Source organism: Chenopodium album, chromosome 26 (assembly GCF_948465745.1).
Source record: "Chenopodium album chromosome 26, dcCheAlbu1.1, whole genome shotgun sequence".
Taxonomy (NCBI): Eukaryota; Viridiplantae; Streptophyta; class Magnoliopsida; order Caryophyllales; family Amaranthaceae; genus Chenopodium; species Chenopodium album.
In genome coordinates, this window is record NC_137859.1 from 34,947,289 (window position 1) to 34,966,604 (window position 19,316).

The window sequence follows — 19,316 nt, forward strand, 5'->3', positions numbered from 1 at the left end:
AAGCTAGCTAAAAGTCATTTATCGAACATGCTTAATATTGTTTTGTTTTATGTATATCAAGAGTAGTTAGTCAATCAGCAAATTAAATAAAAAGAATGTGATAGCACATTGTATTTATTCCAAACCATACTTTTTTTTTTTTTTTGACACCATTCCAAACCAGGGGCGGATCTAGGGGGGGTTCAAGGGGTTCATTGAACCCACAGATTTTTTGAAAAAAAATTATAAGTTTTTTTTTTTTTGTTAATAACACCTGAAAAACGTATATATACCATTAATGTGCAAAAGTACAAGTTGGAAAGCAGCGGAGCATAGTGGTTGAGGCCAGACTAACTAAATTGTACTTTGTGCTTGTTGGTCAGAGTTTCGATCCTTTATAAGTTCATTTTTTTTTAAACCCTTTTTTCCCCTTTGCTTCTAATTTCTTAGTCTTTTTTCCCCCCTTTTTCTTCAAGGACAAAGGTTTGATTACCATGTAACCTACATTCAAATTTAATATTGCAACATTTGTAATTTTACAAGATTTACTCACACTTCTTTTATTGTTTTTTAAATTTGTGATTCTCATGTTGGGGAAAAATATGTAGAGTCAAATGGTATCTTATTTTCTCTCAAAAAAAAAAATGGTATCCTGTTAAATTCAATTCGTCTAGAAAAACGATTTAATGATGTCAACTTTCTTTAATTTTTACAAATATGTAATCTAAGATATTATAGTTAAAGAATTTGCATTGACAAGCATAAAATCCTCAACGTTGCAATTTAAAAAAGCTGGGGGCTATAACTTACTTCCTCTATTTTTTTTAGTTGACACGAATATGTTTTATCACGTTGCAATATTTATCACGTTTGCCAACATGAATATGTTTTATCGTATCTATAAACCACAAAGCGAGTCAAAGTGTGTTGTGAAAATAGTGTAAAAGTCAAAAGGTGTCAACTAAAAAAAACGGAGGAAGTATTTTGTAACAATACCGAACCCACACTTTTGAATTCCTGGATACGCCACTGTTCCAAACCATACTTGTGGTGAGCTTTTTAACCATTCAGGAAAGGGAGTCGTACTATTCAATTGTTTTAGTTATCGAAATTTATCTTATCTAAATTTACCTTAGCTTTTCTATAAACTTATCAAAATTAATGACTGATTAGAACTTATTTTATACTTCATATATAAATTGAACTTAGATCGTTCTTGTTATCCCTTAAATCATCATAATTTAAATAATTATTTTTCGTAAACTTATATTATTATCTTTATCATCACTTATTTTTTCTGAAATAAATGAAATTATGGTTAGTAAAACATGTCTTTATTTCCACCAGCAACATATTCATAAAAATGCTCACCTCAAACCCACAAGGTCACAACAGGGTTGAAGCATGCATTAGTGGCATTACTAGGGGTGAGCACAACCGGGTACCCGGTTGATTTTGACGGACCCGGTATTGGAACTGGTTGTACCGGGTCCTGGATACTTGGAACTGGTCTTGGAACCGGTTATACCGGGTCCTCAAATTTTGGACCCGGTATTGGAACCGGTGGGTACCAGTTCCAAATCCGGGTACCCGGTTTCTATTTTCCTTATTTTACTTGCTATTTTTACTGATTTTTTTTTTTTTTTGCAAGCTATTTTTATTGAAATTTTAACCTGCTTCCTGTAACCTACTACCTACCTGCTTCCTGTAATCTCTGAACTTAGAAAAAAAAAACATTGAAAAATGTTTACATAATTAAAAATGTCTTGATAATAAGTTCCACAAAGTCCATACAAACTTCATCAAAATGACAAGTTTACAAAATGACATAAAGTCCATAAAATCATAAAACATCCTACTTTATTACAAGGTAAAATCTCTTGATTCCAAGCATGAAGCACACTTCACAAATAACCTGTAAAAAAAAAGCACATTTATTAAAATCATAAGAGTATATATATATATATATATATATATATATATATATATATATATATATATATATATATATATATATATATATATATATATATATATACACAGGCCCGGCTAAGGACCTGTGCAAACAGGCCCTTAGCACAGGGCCCCCAAATTGGGAGGGCCCAAAATTTTGGAGTCCAAGCTTTAAGTTAAAAAAAAAAAAAAAAAAAAAAAAAAAAAAAAAAAAGTCAGCAACTCATACTCCTCACGTGAATACAGCTGTTCCTCACTTCCTCCATTTACTCCCCACTTCTCTAGATTCTTCATCTCCTTCCTTGGTAATTAGCTCCATCAAAATAGCCCCAACTTCCCAAAATTTCTGAAATTTTCTTTAATTTCCTTTCTTTGATTCTTTGAATCCTTCCTATTTTGTCAATTAATTTTATTGTTTTACCCCCAAATTTTTAATTTTCCAAATTTGACATTTTGGTTTCAAAAAAATTACAACGGGTATGAAGAATTTTTCCTCAAATCTCGAATTGCTTTCAATGGAGATATTAATTTCGTGTATTCCACAATTAAACCCCTTAATTTTCGTTTATCAAACGGTAAAATTTTTTACCCCTTATAAATTCCATTTCAATCTTCAATCTTTTTCAATTACTTGTGTTCTTCGTACTCAAATTACATTTAACAAATAAAAAAACAATTAAGAAATTGGTTAACAAGAAGATCAGAGATTCAAAGCCAAGGGGGTTGCGGCAAATCGTGAATCGGCAATCGGTTGTGCGAGTTCGTTGCTGTCCTTGCGGTTGTGTATCCACAGACCACAGTAGCACAAAAATTACTAAATTATCATATATCAATGGCAAGTGGATCAATTATCAGGTTGTTTCTATCCTTTTGCAATTTTAATTATTAGATTAATTGTATAATTTATTGTTTTTTGGGTGAGTTGTTTGATTGTTTGTTTAATTAGTATTTATTAGATTAATTGTATTGTTTGATTGTTAGTATTTAGTATTTAGTAAGTACTATTAATTTTGATTGTATAATTAGTATTGTTTGTTCGATTATCAGATTGTTTGTTTTTTGCAATTTTTTTTTTTTTTTTTTGTCTTCAAAAAAAAGTACTGTTAAAATTTTATTTTTATATTTTAATTATGCCTCCCAAAAGAAAGTATGTCTGTGGTCATGATAAACGTATGAAAAAGAAAAAAAATGAAGAGTTAACTCAATCTCTAAGAGGATCCCTTCACAAATTTCTAATAAAAGAACCACAAATTTCTGTTGAAAATCAAGATGTTGATGATGTTAATGCTGAAATTCCTGAGAATGTTGATGATGTTGATGATGTTAATACTGAAATTCCTGAGAATGTTGATGATGTTAATGCTGAAATTCCTGAAAATGTTCTTACTGAGAATGTTAATAGTGTTGATTTTGATGTGCCCACTGAAAATGATAATTTGAATAATTTGGATGATGATGAAGAGCATGATACTGATGAAAATGGAAATAATAATGAAGAGCAACCAACCCAATTTGATTACTCTTTTGATATATTTGATCCAAGAAATTGGGATGCTCTTGAATCGAAAATGATTGATTTAGTAGTGACGAAAGGCCCTAAAAGAGACCATTCTATTGTAAAGGGTCCTAAAGATAAATTTTCTAGACGCTTTACGGCTAATTTATATACTAGAGTTTTATCTAATGGAGAGAAATGTGATCGAGATTGGCTTGTTTATTCAAAAGAACTTGATAGAGTATTTTGTTTTTGTTGTAAAATTTTCAAAAAAGGAATTGGTAGAGGTCAATTAACTAATGATGGTTTTAGTGATTGGTCACATATTGGTGAGAGACTTAAAGAGCATGAAACCGGTATTGAACATGTTAAGAATATGACAACTTGGTATGAGTTGCGTCTAAGGCTCAAAAAGAATGAAACTATTGATAAAACGACTCAAAGACTAATTGAGAAGGAAAAGGATCACTGGAAAAATGTTTTAAAAAGAATTGTTTCAATTGTGAAATTCCTTGCTAAACATAGTTTGGCCTTTCGTGGTTCTAACGAGAAATTATATCAAAATAGCAATGGCAATTTTTTGGGCTTGATTGAAATGTTAGCAGAGTTTGATCCAATTATCCAAGAGCATGTTAGACGTATCACAAATGATAATTTACACTTTCATTACCTTGGGCATAACATCCAAAACGAGTTAATAATTTTGCTTGCTTCTGCAATTAAAAATGAAATCTTAAAAAAAATCAAGCGAGCAAAGTATTTCTCAGTGATACTTGATTGTACTCCTGATATTAGTCACCAAGAGCAAATGTCTTTAATAATAAGATATGTGGATGTCTCTAGATATTCAGTTACTGTTGAAGAATCTTTTTTAGGATTCTTAAATGTGAATGATACAACTGGTCAGGGGCTTTTTGATGTTATACAAAAAGAATTGAAAAATCTTGGTCTTGACATATTTGATGTACGGGGACAAGGATATGACAATGGATCAAATATGAAAGGAAAACATCAAGGTGTACAAAAGAAACTTTTAGATATAAATCCAAGAGCCTTTTATACTCCTTGTGGTTGTCATAGTCTTAATTTAACATTGTGTGATATGGCTTACTCTTGCAATAAAGCTAAGGATTTTTTTGGAGTTATACAACGCATATATACCATTTTTGCTAATTCTACTAAGAGATGGCAAATTTTGAAAGATAATGTAAAAGTGTTAACTCCGAAATCATTGTCATCCACTCGTTGGGAGAGTCGTATAGATAGTGTCAGAGCTATAAAATGTCAAATGTCAGATTTTAGAGAAGCTTTACTTGAAGTGTCAGAGAATGATCCCCTTGATTCTAAACTAAGTAGTGAAGCTAAATCTTTGGCAACAAATGAGCTAGGTGATTTTCAGTTTTTAATGTCAATTATTATATGGTTTGAGATATTGTCTGCAATTAATATGGTTAGCAAGCTTTTGCAATCAAATGATATGGTTATTGATGTTGCTATGGAAAAAATAAAGGAGTTGATTTCATATTTTGAAAAGTATAGAGATGCTGGATTTTATAGTGCCTTGAATGATGCTAAAGAAATTGCTATCGAATTGAATATCGATCCAATATTTCCTCAAAGGCGTGTTATTAAAAGAAAAAAACAATTTGATGAGAATTTAGATACCCCTTCTGTTGAGTTATCAGGGGAAGAATCTTTTAGAGTAAACTATTTTCTTATCCTTGTTGATCAGGCTATTGTTTCTCTTAATAAAAGATTTGAGCAATATCAAGAGTATGAAAGTATATTTGGTTTCATGTTTACTTCTGAAAAGTTAGAATCATTAGATGATGCATCTTTGAAGTCATGTTGTAGTCATTTTGAGCAAGCATTAAGACATAATGGGCAATCTGATATTGATGGAAATGAACTCTATGTGGAGTTTAAGCTATTAAGAGATATTTTTCCATCAATGCCAACAAAAAAGATGGGAGCTATTGATATATTATCTTTTTTGAATGATGTAGATTGTTTTCCGAATGCTAGTATTGCTTATAGGATCTTATTGACTATTCCTGTGACAGTTGCTTCTGCAGAAAGAAGTTTTTCAAAATTGAAGTTGTTGAAATCTTATTTGCGGTCTACCATGTTACAAGAAAGGCTTAATGGATTGGCGTTGTTAGCAATTGAAAATGATCTTTTGGAGAAGGTGGAATATGAAGATATGGTTGATGAATTTGCTTCAAGAAATGCTAGAAGAATAGCTCTATTTAAATAGTTTGATCTTTTAATAATTAAGATTGTATTTTGATATTAATCATATTATTTACAATTTAAATAAAGTACTTTGTGTTTTTTGGCTTCTTTTTAATATGTTGTTATATGATAATTTCGTTAAAAAAAAATTTTAGGGCCCAATTTCTAAGTTTAGAACAGGGCCCCCAAAATGATTAAGACGGCCCTGTATATACATATATATAAATTATATATATATTAAATCACAACCAAAATTAGAGAAAATTGCTATACAAACTTGCAGTAATAAAAAAATAGCACAATATCACTTCTTCATTTTTAGAGTATCAATTCTCTAAGCACGCCAAACTTGCAGTAAAATGAATGCATCCCATTTTCAACTATCAGATTTAAACCCTCCTAGTTCTTCATAATTCAACATCAAAAAGAAAAATATTATTAGAGCATAATCAAGCATTGACCCACTTGATCAAATACTACAATTAACGACTAAAGCTACGCAATTTAGCATAATGCTGTAAGTTCATCAATTGGGTTCAATGAATAATCAACATCCCAGATAAAATTCATCAATTTGACCAATTGAATACTCCCAAATTCTGTTAAAAACAAACAAATTTTACAAAATTCAGCAAAAATAACACGAATTAAATAAACCCCACATATAAATTTGAACTCAACACAATTGAAAGAAAATACCAGAACTTCACAAACCCAGAAAATTACCCAAACATGCGAAGCTAATCCAAAAAAATAGCACAACTAATACAAATTTCATAAACATGAGAAACTAACTAAAATTATCATAAACATGCAAAACTAATACAAATTTCAGAAAATTTACGGTATATAAAATTATAAATTACTAAAATAAGTTAAAATTTTTAGTAAAATTATAAAAAGAGCTTGAAAGGAGAAGAACCTTTAACAATATGAGCAACAACACAGTCACGGTGAGAGCTTCAATGGAGAATCCGAGTGGTGAAGCTTGAACGGAGCCGCCGTGCTGATGGAGTGGTGAAGCTTGAACGGAGCCGCCGTGCTGATGGAGTGGTGAAGCTTGAACGGAGCCGCCGTGAAGGGGTGAGATCTGAGAGCTTGAACGGAGCTGGCGGCCTGACGTGATGGAAAGTCCGAGTAGAAGGTGAGCACTGAGCAGTGAAGGGGACAAGGGGTGAGACCATGAGAATGTGAGATCTGAAAGAGTGATGGAGGCTGTGAGATTTTAGGGTTACTGTTGAGAAAAGATATATGAGTACATTAATATGTTGGGCTTACACAAATTTGGGCTGTAAAAAAAAAATCCAAGCATTCGAATTTTCGAAATAGCATATTTTGCACTAAAAAATCCAATTCCAAGACCGGGTACCCGGTAATGGAACTGGTATAACCGGGTACCCAGTGGGTACCGGGTCCAAAATTATAGGACCCGGAATTGAAACCGGATATAACCGGGTCCTATATTTTGGACCCAGAATTGGAACCGGTATAACCGGGTCCGGGTCCAGACCCACCGGGTCCTAACCGGTTCCAATTCCAACACCGGGTACCCACAGTTTTTGCTCACCCCTAGGCATTACCTTGCAAACACTATCTGTACTGTATCTGTGTATCATATGATTGATACAATATGCACGACTATTGCCCTTGTGCATGCCAAATTAAATTATACGTAGTATTGCTTTAGGTACTATGCAAGGTAACTTTCTATTTATTTGTCTAACATTTGCTCATAAACAATTAATTAAGTAACAAAAAATATATATACTACATATATTTTTCAATTGTAGCTTCAAAAACTTTTGTATACACCCGGTTTACGCTAATATTACTGTACATCGAGCAGTATAAGGGTAACTTTTATCTAATTTTAGGGTAACTTTTTGTGTTTTTTTAGGTAACTTTAAACATAATACAATTTTTATATAGATAGACAACAAGAAAAGTTTTATAATGGTAATTTAATTACATTCAATCACTAATAATTGATTTTTAGCCATTTAAAATGTGATTTTTTTACTAATAATTTTTATTTGTATTGAATTACTTTTATGCATATTAGGGTAACTTTTATTCATTTCAGGGGTAACTTTTGATCACTTTAGTCTATCTTTATAATGGATGTACAATAATTATTGTACACCCGTTTTTTTTAAAAGTTTGTGTTGTAGCTTTGCTATCAAATTAACTAAAAATTCTACAGATTTAGGAATATATACGGAATAGTGAATCCTAAAAGAAAATTTATAAACTATGAAGTTTTTCTATTTTAATTTACTTAAAAATAAAAATGTACTTCTATCTTAATTGTACGGACTACGGAGTAATAACTTTGGAAATATTGCTCTTAATAAAAATATGCAAAGATTCTTATTTGACTTATTAATTAATAATATAACATAATTTTTTATATGTGGTTGGCCACACATTTTTAACGTATATTATAAATTTATAATTGTTAATGGGTGTCCCATGTCCATGAGCATATGTTAGAAAATCTTAAATTTAATTTGTATTTTATTGAAAATTTTGATGGTAAAAATTAAATATAGAAACAATTATGCCGTGATGGAAAATATATTGATTTTAGATGGTTGTATATAAAGGATAATTTGATTAGAAAATCAAACTCGACCGTGAAACCAATCTTTTGGTTCGATGATATACCTTTTTTTTAGATTTTACCCATTTTAGAGTAGTAATTTAAATATTCATGGCTATATATATTTATATAAAGAATGTTATTATAGACAACAACTCTCTAATTCAACATAACGAAAGTAAAAGATCAATATTTTATGCGAAGGAATGGCATCAAAACATCAATTGGCACTTGTTTGTCTCGCCCTTTGTGTGGTTGTTGCATCATCTACAGGTATTTCATTAACCTTAATCATATTATCAACTCTCTATATCTTAATTGTTTCTTTATGCAAGATTTTTAAATTTTGTTATTGCTACTTGATCTAAACAAAACTATGTTATTTTTTTAGTTCTTCCTCCGTTAGTTATCTATCTTCACATTTTTTAATGATCAAACTTTAAAAATTTGATCAACTTATAGACTTATACAATTTATGCATATGGAAAAAAAATGTATCACGAAGGGTGTTGTCAAATTTGGTTCAGTTTGTTGTAATTATTTACAAAATTACTTTAACTCCATATTATGAAACTAAAAATATTAATAATAAAGAAATTACGAACTAAAGATATTAATAGTAAAGAAATTACATTAACAAATCATATACTTCGTATAATGTAATTAAGAAGATTTTTGAGGAAATGACGGAGTGCAAAAAATTATTAATCAATTTTACCTATATATTTCACTTATATATTTACACATTGTTATATATGTATTTCTTGTTTGTTGAATAATATACATTAGTAATAATCTTGGATGATAATCAACAATTGATGTCTTAGGTGAGGTGGATACATGGAGCAAAAATTGCATATTTGTAGGGCCATGCAAGTATCAACAGGAATGTTACAAGAAATGCATAGCTTCGGGCATCTCAACATATACGTATTTCTGTGGAGAAGGGCCAAATTATCCTTTTGAGTGTTGTTGTCAGGGAGCTTATATATCTCCCGCCCCCCTTCAAAAAATTAATTAAATGAATGATTTTCTTAATCATTTTGGGTTGTGATGATGAATAAATAAACTTACTAATGTCTTTAGATATAGGGCATTATGAGACATTTGTTATTAAGAAAAATATATATACTCGCTTAAATTTTGTCTTTGCGAGTCTACAATAGTTTAATATGTACAACTATTTTTACCTTGAAGTAAATAATAAATAATCAGAGCTATTTGTCTATATCCATGTGTTTGTATATATCATGCGTGAGCACTTAGTTTAAAAAAATGGTCTTGGTTATACCTAAGCTAGAAAAATAATTAAATGTTGAAGATTTTCGTAATGCACATATAACAAATACTTCTGTTTAATGTACTTCGATCAATATACGAGCATAATATAGCTTCCATTTGTAGTGATATTCACTTTTTGTAACTGTGTATATGTTTACTTGTTGATAATGAGATACCTAAATTCATACACAATTAATTCTTTATTTCTTCTCACTTACCCTAATACTTGCACATAACTTTATATGCATTGCAATGACTCCGTCCTAAACTTCACCCGAAAGCACTTTTGAGTAAGGACATTATCATGTTACGTTATTGGTTGTAGCTATTAATTCATGTCACCAAACATAATTTTATCATACGGAATTAACTAATCAGCAAATAAAGACTCTTTTTTGGAATAGTATTTCTTTCATTTGATGACAATAAAGACACTAAGGGAGAGTATAAAGATGGGCCAATAAACAGAGGATCAAACGTACTCAAAGGAGTGGTTATACATTGCCCAACAATACAATTCAATTAGGTGTGGTGAGCTAAATGAGAGTAAATTTTTTAAAAAAACTCTTGCTAAAAATGAAACAAAGTAGATTCGTAACGAACATTAAGGAATGAATTAATGAGGAATGTCGCATAAAATCACTTAGGAATACAAATAAATTATATAAATAGTTCAAAGTTCTAAGTGTTACCGTGCATGTGGTGACTAGTGAGACCATCAAATTGCGCTAATTAGAACTTTTTTTTTTCTTTCGAAAGAAAGCAGTTAGTGCATTAATTCATTGAGAGAGTGTCCAAAAGTACATACGAGGCAACCTCGTCCGAAACAAGATAGTCCCAACATTATTGTTCAAAACCCAACGGCACTAACCTAGTTAGATGGTGGGCAACAAAATTCCCATCACGCTTAACACCAGGTTACATGTTTCTACACTTCTACATGCATGGAACTAGGGTACAATAATATTGATAATTTTTTTGTGATAAATGTACATGCGTGCCAAACAAAAACACTAATGTTATATTATAAGTTAAAAGCACAAATATAATTTTAAAAGGACATTAATAAAAAAAAAATGCACATTTAAAATAGGCAAAAAAAAAAAAATCACAGAATCAAGAGCATAAACAACATAATTATAAAAACACACAACAATTAAAAACAAAACATATTATTACACAAATGAAAAGCACATTCCTGTCAAAAAAAAAAAAAAAAAGAAAAGCACATTGTAATAATATACTCCGTCGTAACAACAAAAACACAATAAGTTATCCCATATGAAATAGGTTTACTTGCTTGGTTGCATACTTACATGTAACAAAAACACAGTACAATAAGTTACGCTATATGAAATAGTTTTACTTGCTTGGTTGCATACTTACATGTAGATGTACATATCACTGGATGTAAATTCTATCTATAAATACTAATCTATCAAAAAGTATTCTTTAATAATACATGTATCACGTAGCACATTTTTCAAACACTAGAAATATACCACATCATCCACAATCAAACTAATCATCTTAGCCAACATTTAGATATACTTTTATATGTAACGCATTTAATTATATATCTAACTTTATTGAGATGTTTATTTTATATTTTTTTTGTATTAGTTCTAATTTTTTTTTAATGATATTTATTATATCTCAATATGACAATTATAATAATGACTCCGAGCATTGTTTGGTCCATACACTAGTTTTGATCCTATCAGTTATATTGAGTCTATGGTGCTTAGCAAATGACACGACACCTCGAAAAATGACGTGTCCAACATGAATGCATGCAACACTCCCACATGTACACTAAACCGTCAAACGTAGTACGGATTATGATTTATATGAATCTATGAGTTATCTAAGTGAAGTCAACCAATTATATAGAAACTACTTGAAAGTTACTATTAGGTAGCAAGAAAAGTGTCAAGAAATTCCATCCATTTTAATTTTAATTTGGTCTTGCAATAATTAGTTATGGCTCAGGCAACATTTATGGCTCATGACCAAGAAATGGAGTACTTCCCGCTTGTGAGTGGCCATAAAATACCGGCGGTGGGATTGGGTACTTGGAAATCTGCTTCTCAAGCTAGAAGCTCTGTCTTCACTGCCATCGCCGAGGTATCGTGTTAATGTTATGATAAAGTTATTATGGTATGCGCGTTTAAATACTTGCAACACTTGACTATATGTCTATATGTTTAGAAAACTATCTAAAGTTGGTTAATTAGTTCGTTTTTGCTTGGATACTATGTGTGTAGTACTCCGTACAAACCCTCTTATGAGTTTTGTAAATCTTATTATTGTAGGCTGGTTATATGCATGTGGATACAGCAGCACAATATGGTGTACAAGAAGAGGTAAAATAGTTATTAATTAATGCACTATTATATTATTGTGAAAAATTATATATGATACATACTCCGTATTAGATATTATATAGTCTTCTGATCCATCCTGCTAAGATTACCCCAAAATTAGTTGTTTGAAAGTTTTTTTTTTATAGGAAAATGTAAAGATGTGATTTTTGGCGAAATAGTTTTTTCCGATGATCTAGGCAACTAAGGCCTGTTCTTTAGAGCTGCCCTGCCTCACTGAAATCTGCCCTGCCCTGTCCTGCCGAAATTTGTTCTGTCCTGCCCTGTTCTGCACTGCTCTGCTTAAAATTAATACTTAATATTGAATTAATAATAATAATAATTAATATTTAATAATAATAATTAATTAATATTTAATATAATAATATTTAATATTTAAATATTTAATAATAATAATAATTAATATTTAATAATTATTATATATAATAATAATAATTAAAATTTAATAATAATAATAATTAATTAATAATTAATAATTATAATAATATAATATTTAATAATAATAATAATAAGAATATTAATAATTAATATTTAATAATAATAATAATTAATAATTAATAATTAATATTTAATAATTATAGCATTAATAATAATAATTAATATTTAATAATAATAATAGTGATAATAATGCTTATAATTAATATAATAATAATTGATTTTTTATGATAAAAATTAATATTAAGATAACAATTAATATATAAAGATAATACTAATTATTAATAATAATAAAAATTATATTTATTAATAATAGTACTAGTAGTAGTAGTTGTAGTAATAACAATAATAATAATGATATATTATAATAATAATAACAATAATAATAATAATATATTATAATCATAATAATACTTATAATAATAATGAAATCTGCTCGGCTCTGCTGTGCTTTGCTTCAATCCGCCCTGCTCTAGCTGCTCTGTTGAAATCTGCTCTGCCCTGCCTTGCCCTGCTTAGAAGCTCAAAAGAACAGGGCCTAAATGAGACGATGAATAAATGAAGACGTACAAGCCAAACTTAGTGAGATAAGGGAGTCATAGACAAATTTTGCTCTCTTCACCTTAAAAAAAATAATATTCGATAAAACTAATTCAATTCAATCAAAATTAGTAAGACTTTGTTTTCACTTTATGTACACTGAAGTACTGAACTTAATGATTCTATGTTACTCCCTATGTCCCTATTTTTTTTGCCTCATCGGATTTTGCACGGTTTCTTAGACGTATCTTGTAACATAAATGACTTTATTTCTATACACGTAAAAATTATAAAAACTAGATATTAATAAAAAATACAATAATGCAACGAATTCAACAAGACTCCACACATATATATTATCTCTTACAGTATTAAAGTTATTGAAGTTTGACTCCATTATTTGCGATGGGGCAAAAAGGGATGGAGGGAGTATATTTCTTCTTTAAAGTTATTGATATATACTAAATTGGACTTAGCTTTACTAAATTGGACTTAGGGTTTCCGTTCACCTTATTTCAGGTGTAATAAGTTCATATAAGTTCACTTCAAGAAAAAAAAGTTTTGTTAAAAGTTATTCAAGTACAAATTACAATTAAAATATGGTTTCATAAGTTTAGATAATTAAGTTGATCAAATAAGCAAAAATCAGTTGAACCAGAACATACCCTATTACTCCTTTAAAAGGCGAAGATAAGAGGGTCTAACTCTTAAAAACATATATAATAGAAAATCAATAAAAATAAGTTTTAGGCCTTGTTCGACTGTAAAAATATAATTCAGTCAAACAATTAAGTTTTACTAAATGTAAATATTTTCATTTTAGTAAATTAATTTCGTGAGGAAAATAAGGTTTTATATGTATCATTGGCCACCTCTACTATTTAATTATTTATGCATATGTCCCTATGTTTATGTGGCAGGTAGATGAATCTAGTATGTCAACTTTAATTCTTTTATTAATCTATTATTTCTCCAGGTCGGTCGTGCACTTAAAGCAGCCATGCATGCAGGCATAGAGAGGAAGAATATCTTTGTCACTTCAAAGCTATGGTATCTTCAAAACTCTAAGCCAAAAACTTAATTCCGTTCACTATATATGGTCAATCTAGTGTTCAATCTAGTGTCTTAACTTCCTCAGCTCCGTTATCTTTATTACTCGTATAAATCACTTCATTAGTCTAGCTATCACGCTTGTAAAAGTATGACTATTAACAATCAATATCTTTAATTTTCAACAAGTAAAAATATTACTAGTAAAAAATTAAGTATAGAGTACATACTATAGGTCTCTAATTGAATTACATATTTAGGCGGTTTTAACAAGATCACAGTACACATGCTACCTTTTCTTTACAAATAAATTTATATGATCATATCATAATGTGGAACATAATTCACATGGAGTGATCTAAGGAAATGCTAATTGTATCATGCATGATACCATGCAGGTGTACCGACTTGTCTCCGGAAAGAGTTCGACCTGCTATAAACAATACTCTTCGAGAGCTTCAGCTCGACTATCTCGACCTCTATCTTGTAATTAACCAGCCCCATTTAATAATCATCTATTACATGGATTTGTAAATCATGAAATTTGATACAACTAGAGTAATTGATTTAATTTGCAGATTCATTGGCCATTTCACTTGAAAGAAGGAGCTAGTAGGCCACCTAAGGCAGGGGAGGTAACGGATTTCGACATGAAAGGTGTATGGAGGGAAATGGAAAAGCTCGTGGAGGAAAAACTTGTAAGGGACATTGGTGTTTGTAATTTTACAATCAAGAAGCTTAACAAGTTGCTTGATATCGAATAAAGCCGTCAGTTTGCCAGGTAATTAGTACCTTTGCTTAATTATATAAGTAGTATGGTTGAAATATTCAACAAATCAACATAATTAGCTATAGATATGCGTTGATAATTCATAGGGAATTGATAATATGAGGTTAATTTTGTAGATGGAAATGCACCCGGGATGGAGGAACGACAAAATGCTCGAGACTTGCAAGAAAAATAGCATACACGTAACGGTAAGGGGTGTTCTATTAAATTTTCGCTAATATGATCTTGTGCAAAACATGTCTCACCCTAATGGCCTAATGTTTGGGATGTATTATGTATTAATGTTATATGCTAATCCAATAAATAGATGTGTAACTCTAATCTTGTTGGATCATATTCGTAATCCATTACTATATATATTTGAGGAGCGTCATGTTTAAAAATCACAAAATTTACATTCATACACGTATTATTTCGAAATGGAGAGCAAGGGCACACGGAGTATTTACATGTCTTTTGTTGGTAGGCGTATTCGCCATTAGGGTCACAAGACGGAGGACGAGATCTGGTGCATGATCCAGTGGTAGATAAGGTGGCAATGAAGTTGAACAAGAGCCCTGGCCAGGTTTTGGTCAAATGGGCCTTACAACGAGGAACCAGTGTTATACCAAAATCAACCAACCCTGATCATCTCAAAGAGAATGTTCACGTCTTCGATTGGGAAATACCTGAGCAAGATTTTGAAGCTCTTTGCACCATTAAAAACCAGGTACAATATACACTTTACTTCATAAATTTGTCAATATTTTTACAAGGTATTGTCAATATATAGTCTTTAATTGTCAATAAAAAGTCTTTAAACATGATTATTAGAGATTTTTTTCGATACATCTCTACGATACTTCATCTAATAATGATCAATATTTGTGAATTGTGCAGAAGCGTGAGTTGGATGGCGAAGCTCTGTTTGTTAACAAGCGTGATGGACCATTTAAGAGTGTTGCTGATTTATGGGATCATGAAGATTAGATTGAGCATCTATATATCGACTTTTTTGTTTCCTTAAATTCCCTCTAAACTTAAAGTTAATTGTTCATGTGCATTAGTTTATCTAGAAGAGAATCATGCAGCTAATAAGACACTTAATTTTCGCTGCTTTGTATGCATTTCAATAAAATGTGATGATATATGTTGTTGAGCATGTAAGTACACTCACAATATTGGATAACACCAATTAATAATCGAGTGTAGGTACACTTTTGAGACACTCTCTAAAAACTTTTCCTTTTCTTTCCTACACCTTCTCCATTTTAAATTATAATAACTAAACATTGTAATGATGTAAATTGCAATAAAATGTGATATATGTTTTGAACATGCAAGTACACTCACAATCTTAGATAACACCAATTAATAATTGAGTGTAGGTACACTTTGAGACACTTCTCTAAACTTTTTCTTTTCTTTTTTTACACCTTCTCCATTTCAAATTATAATAATTAAACATTGTAATGATGTGAATGCGTAAATTTAACTAAGTATAGTAATAAATTGTATTTAGGAAATTTTGCCAATAACTACCGTTTAAATGACTACTTTTGAGAATAACTACCATTTCATTTTTTTTTTTTAAAAAAACTAACATAAAAACACAAAAGGTTTAAGTAGTATTACCACATTTATTGTTTTCGGCAAGAATCTCTGTTTTAAGGGCATATTTTATAAAATTACCATACAAAAATCCCAAATTAAATGGCAATATTGCTCTAATTTAACCCTAAATTGGATAATACACTTTAATTGCCCAAATCCCCCAATTTTGTAAAGCCTTTGATTCAATTTTTTTTACCACAAATCCTAATTTTAAGATTTGATTGGAAAATTAAATAAACTATAATGTGAAACTAAAGATAATTGACCTATAACAGCGATCAACTATCTAAGGGCTTGTTTGACATTGTTTTTTGTTTTCAGTTTCCAGTTTTTTTGAAAACGAAAAACCAAAAACAGGAAACTAGAAAAAAGTGTTTCCACTTTTCTGTTGTCAGTTTTCATAATTATCATGGTTTTAATAAGTTTGACTAATTTTTCATTCATTATGTGACATATATCATATGATTTTAAAAAACAAAAAACCAAAAAACAAAAAACCACAGTGATGCCAAACGAAACCTAAATCTCTTGTTTTCTATACCACAATTGAATGAAATTTTATACACTAGGCTCTCTCAACAGGAAATTCTTGTCGGAAAATTAAACGTGGTGGTGCTACTCAAAGTTTTTGTGACTTTATGGTAGTTTTTTTAAAAGAAAATTTCAAAAGATAGTTGTTCTCAAATGTGGTCATTTAAATGGTACTTGTTGGCACAATTTCCTTGTACTTATATAATAGGTGATTGATAAAGAGTGAGTTTATTGAGGCAAAATTAGTTCATTCACAAATTTTTGTATGTGGTGGTCAAATGCTGTGGCCAACCACAATTTTATTTATTTATTTTTTTAAAAAATATATAAGTCTTCTCTCTCCTTTATCTCTCTCCTCTTTTCTTAGCTTCTTCTCCAAGCCAAACCACACATCACCAACAACCATATCTCTACTCCACCCATTTTCTCTCTCCTCTTTTCTTAGTTTCTTCTTCAAGTCAGACCACACATCACAAACAAGCATATCTCTACTCAACCCATTTTATCTCTCCTCTTTGCCAAATTGAAGCAATTAAAGCCTGAAATTGTAGAATTTGGGTGTCAAATTGATATGAAAATTGCGATTAATTAAGCTTAAGATCATCAACAACATTTGAAGTAGTGAAATCAATGAGAACCGAAGAAATATGAGCTCGCTTTATTCGTGGAATCTTCGATCGAACATTCTTCGTCAAAAAATCAGCAACGATAACAGCAATAGTAGTATGAGCAGATTATAGAGTATTTGTAGGGTGCGATTGGTTTTGTCAGGGGTTACTTGTAGGGTCTTACTAATTTAGTTAGGGGTTACTTGTACGGTGTTACTGGTTTTGGTCGGGGGTTACTTGTAGGGTGTTACTAGTTTTGGTATAGGGCTTACAAGCAACTCTTGAATAAGTAACTCATACAAGTAACTAACCCCTGAAGTAACCCATACAAGTAACCCTTGAATAAGTAACTCATACAAGTAACCCCTGAATAAGTAATTATACAAGTAACTCTTTAATTAACCCATTCAAATAACCTCTGAATAAGTAATCTATACAAGTAACTCCTGAAAAAAAAAACCAAGTAACCCCTGAAAAATACAAGTAACCCCTAAACAAGTAATCCATACAAGTAACCCCTTAAAAAATAAAAACAAGTAACCCCTGAAAAATACAAGTAACCCCTGGATAAGTAATCTATACAAGTCACTCTTGAAAAAAAATACAAGTAACCCCTAAATAAGTAATCATACAAGTAACTCCTGAAAAAAAAATACAAGTAACACTTGAAAAATACAAGTAACCCTGACAATACCTGTAACCCTACATGCGTGTGAATAGTAACTTATTATGAGCGCATCCGGATCAGTTATTTACTTATTTTTGCTGACTTGGCAGCGGTGTGGCCTGCTGCACCAAAAAGGCACCATAGTTCATTGACCAATATTATTGAGGCAAAATTGCTGGGAATAATCCCACCTTTGGGGCGTCCGCGAAAAATAATCCCACCTTTGGGGCGTCCACGAAAAATAATCCCACCTTTGGGATATTTTTAAATAATCCGACCTTTAACGCTCAAAATAGTGACACGTGGCGGACTGTGATTGGTCAAAAAAATAATTAAATAAAATAAATTTTTAAAAAAGTTAGATTTTTTTAAAGAAAAAATAAAATAAATAAAAAATAAAAAAAACCACCCACCAGCTGCCCAAGCCGCCGCCTGAGCCCAAATCCCTGCCCGCGGCTTCGGCCAATTCACCAGGCCCCAACCAGCGCCGGCGCAGGCGTCGCAATCGATCCCCTCCCTTGAAAACCCCTCTCCCGTCCCGATCCCAGCCCCCTCCCCGTCCCCCTGAACCACCAAGCACCTTCAATTCGAAACCGTCCCAATCCCGATCACCCACTTTCCCGACCACGTTTTCGCTCCCCTCCCCTTCCCCAGTCCTTTTTCGGCTTTCTCCCCCTCTCTTCAGCCAGATTTCGACCTTCACCACCCTTCCCATGCCTCGATTTCGACCTCCTCTTCCCAGCCTAAATTTCGGTTGGAGGAGGTGATAGAATGCGTTAGGGGAGGGGCGGCGACAAGCGCGAGGGAAATGCAATCTGGGCGCAGAGGAGGCCAGCGGCTGGTGTGGGTTGACGGTGGGGCGGAGAGGTGGCTGGTGCTGGGGCTAGGGCTGCTGGCCTGGTGGGGGTTGTTTTATTTTTTAAGAAATTATTTTAAGAAAGTTAGTTTTAAATAAGTTAATTAACGTTAGTAATAATTATTTTAAGACCAATAACGTTATGATACGTGTAGCTTAGGCTTAAAAATTACCTATTCAACCGGTTACAAGTCATTTGGGACTATTTTGAGCGAATTGAGTATATCGGTCGGAATATTTAAAAATATCCTAAAGGTGGGATTATTTTTCGCGGACGCCCCAAAGGTGGGATTATTCCCAACAATTTTTCCATTATG

General features: G+C 31.3%; 1 protein-coding gene and 1 pseudogene across 2 annotated transcripts; both read left to right on the forward strand.

Moving 5' to 3' along the window:
* The first annotated feature begins 2,185 nt into the window (after positions 1 to 2,185).
* LOC145617378 (uncharacterized) lies at positions 2,186 to 5,769 on the forward strand. The gene has a single exon (XM_081672070.1). It carries the CDS (start codon positions 3,063 to 3,065, stop codon positions 5,682 to 5,684), a length of 2,622 nt encoding a protein of 873 aa, XP_081528196.1. The 5' UTR covers positions 2,186 to 3,062; the 3' UTR covers positions 5,685 to 5,769.
* A 5,758-nt stretch (positions 5,770 to 11,527) lies between these two features.
* LOC145617116 (aldose reductase-like) lies at positions 11,528 to 15,713 on the forward strand (annotated as a pseudogene). The gene is made up of 8 exons (XR_014107683.1): positions 11,528 to 11,672; positions 11,861 to 11,911; positions 13,881 to 13,954; positions 14,353 to 14,440; positions 14,533 to 14,735; positions 14,861 to 14,932; positions 15,211 to 15,453; positions 15,624 to 15,713. The product of XR_014107683.1 is annotated as an aldose reductase-like (transcript).
* Positions 15,714 to 19,316: the final 3,603 nt, after the last annotated feature.

What these genes read in the sequence shown, in the direction of transcription:
- LOC145617378 (XM_081672070.1), top strand. Translation starts at nt 3,063, where the DNA reads ATGCCTCCCAAAAGAAAGTATGTCTGTGGTCATGATAAACGTATGAAA.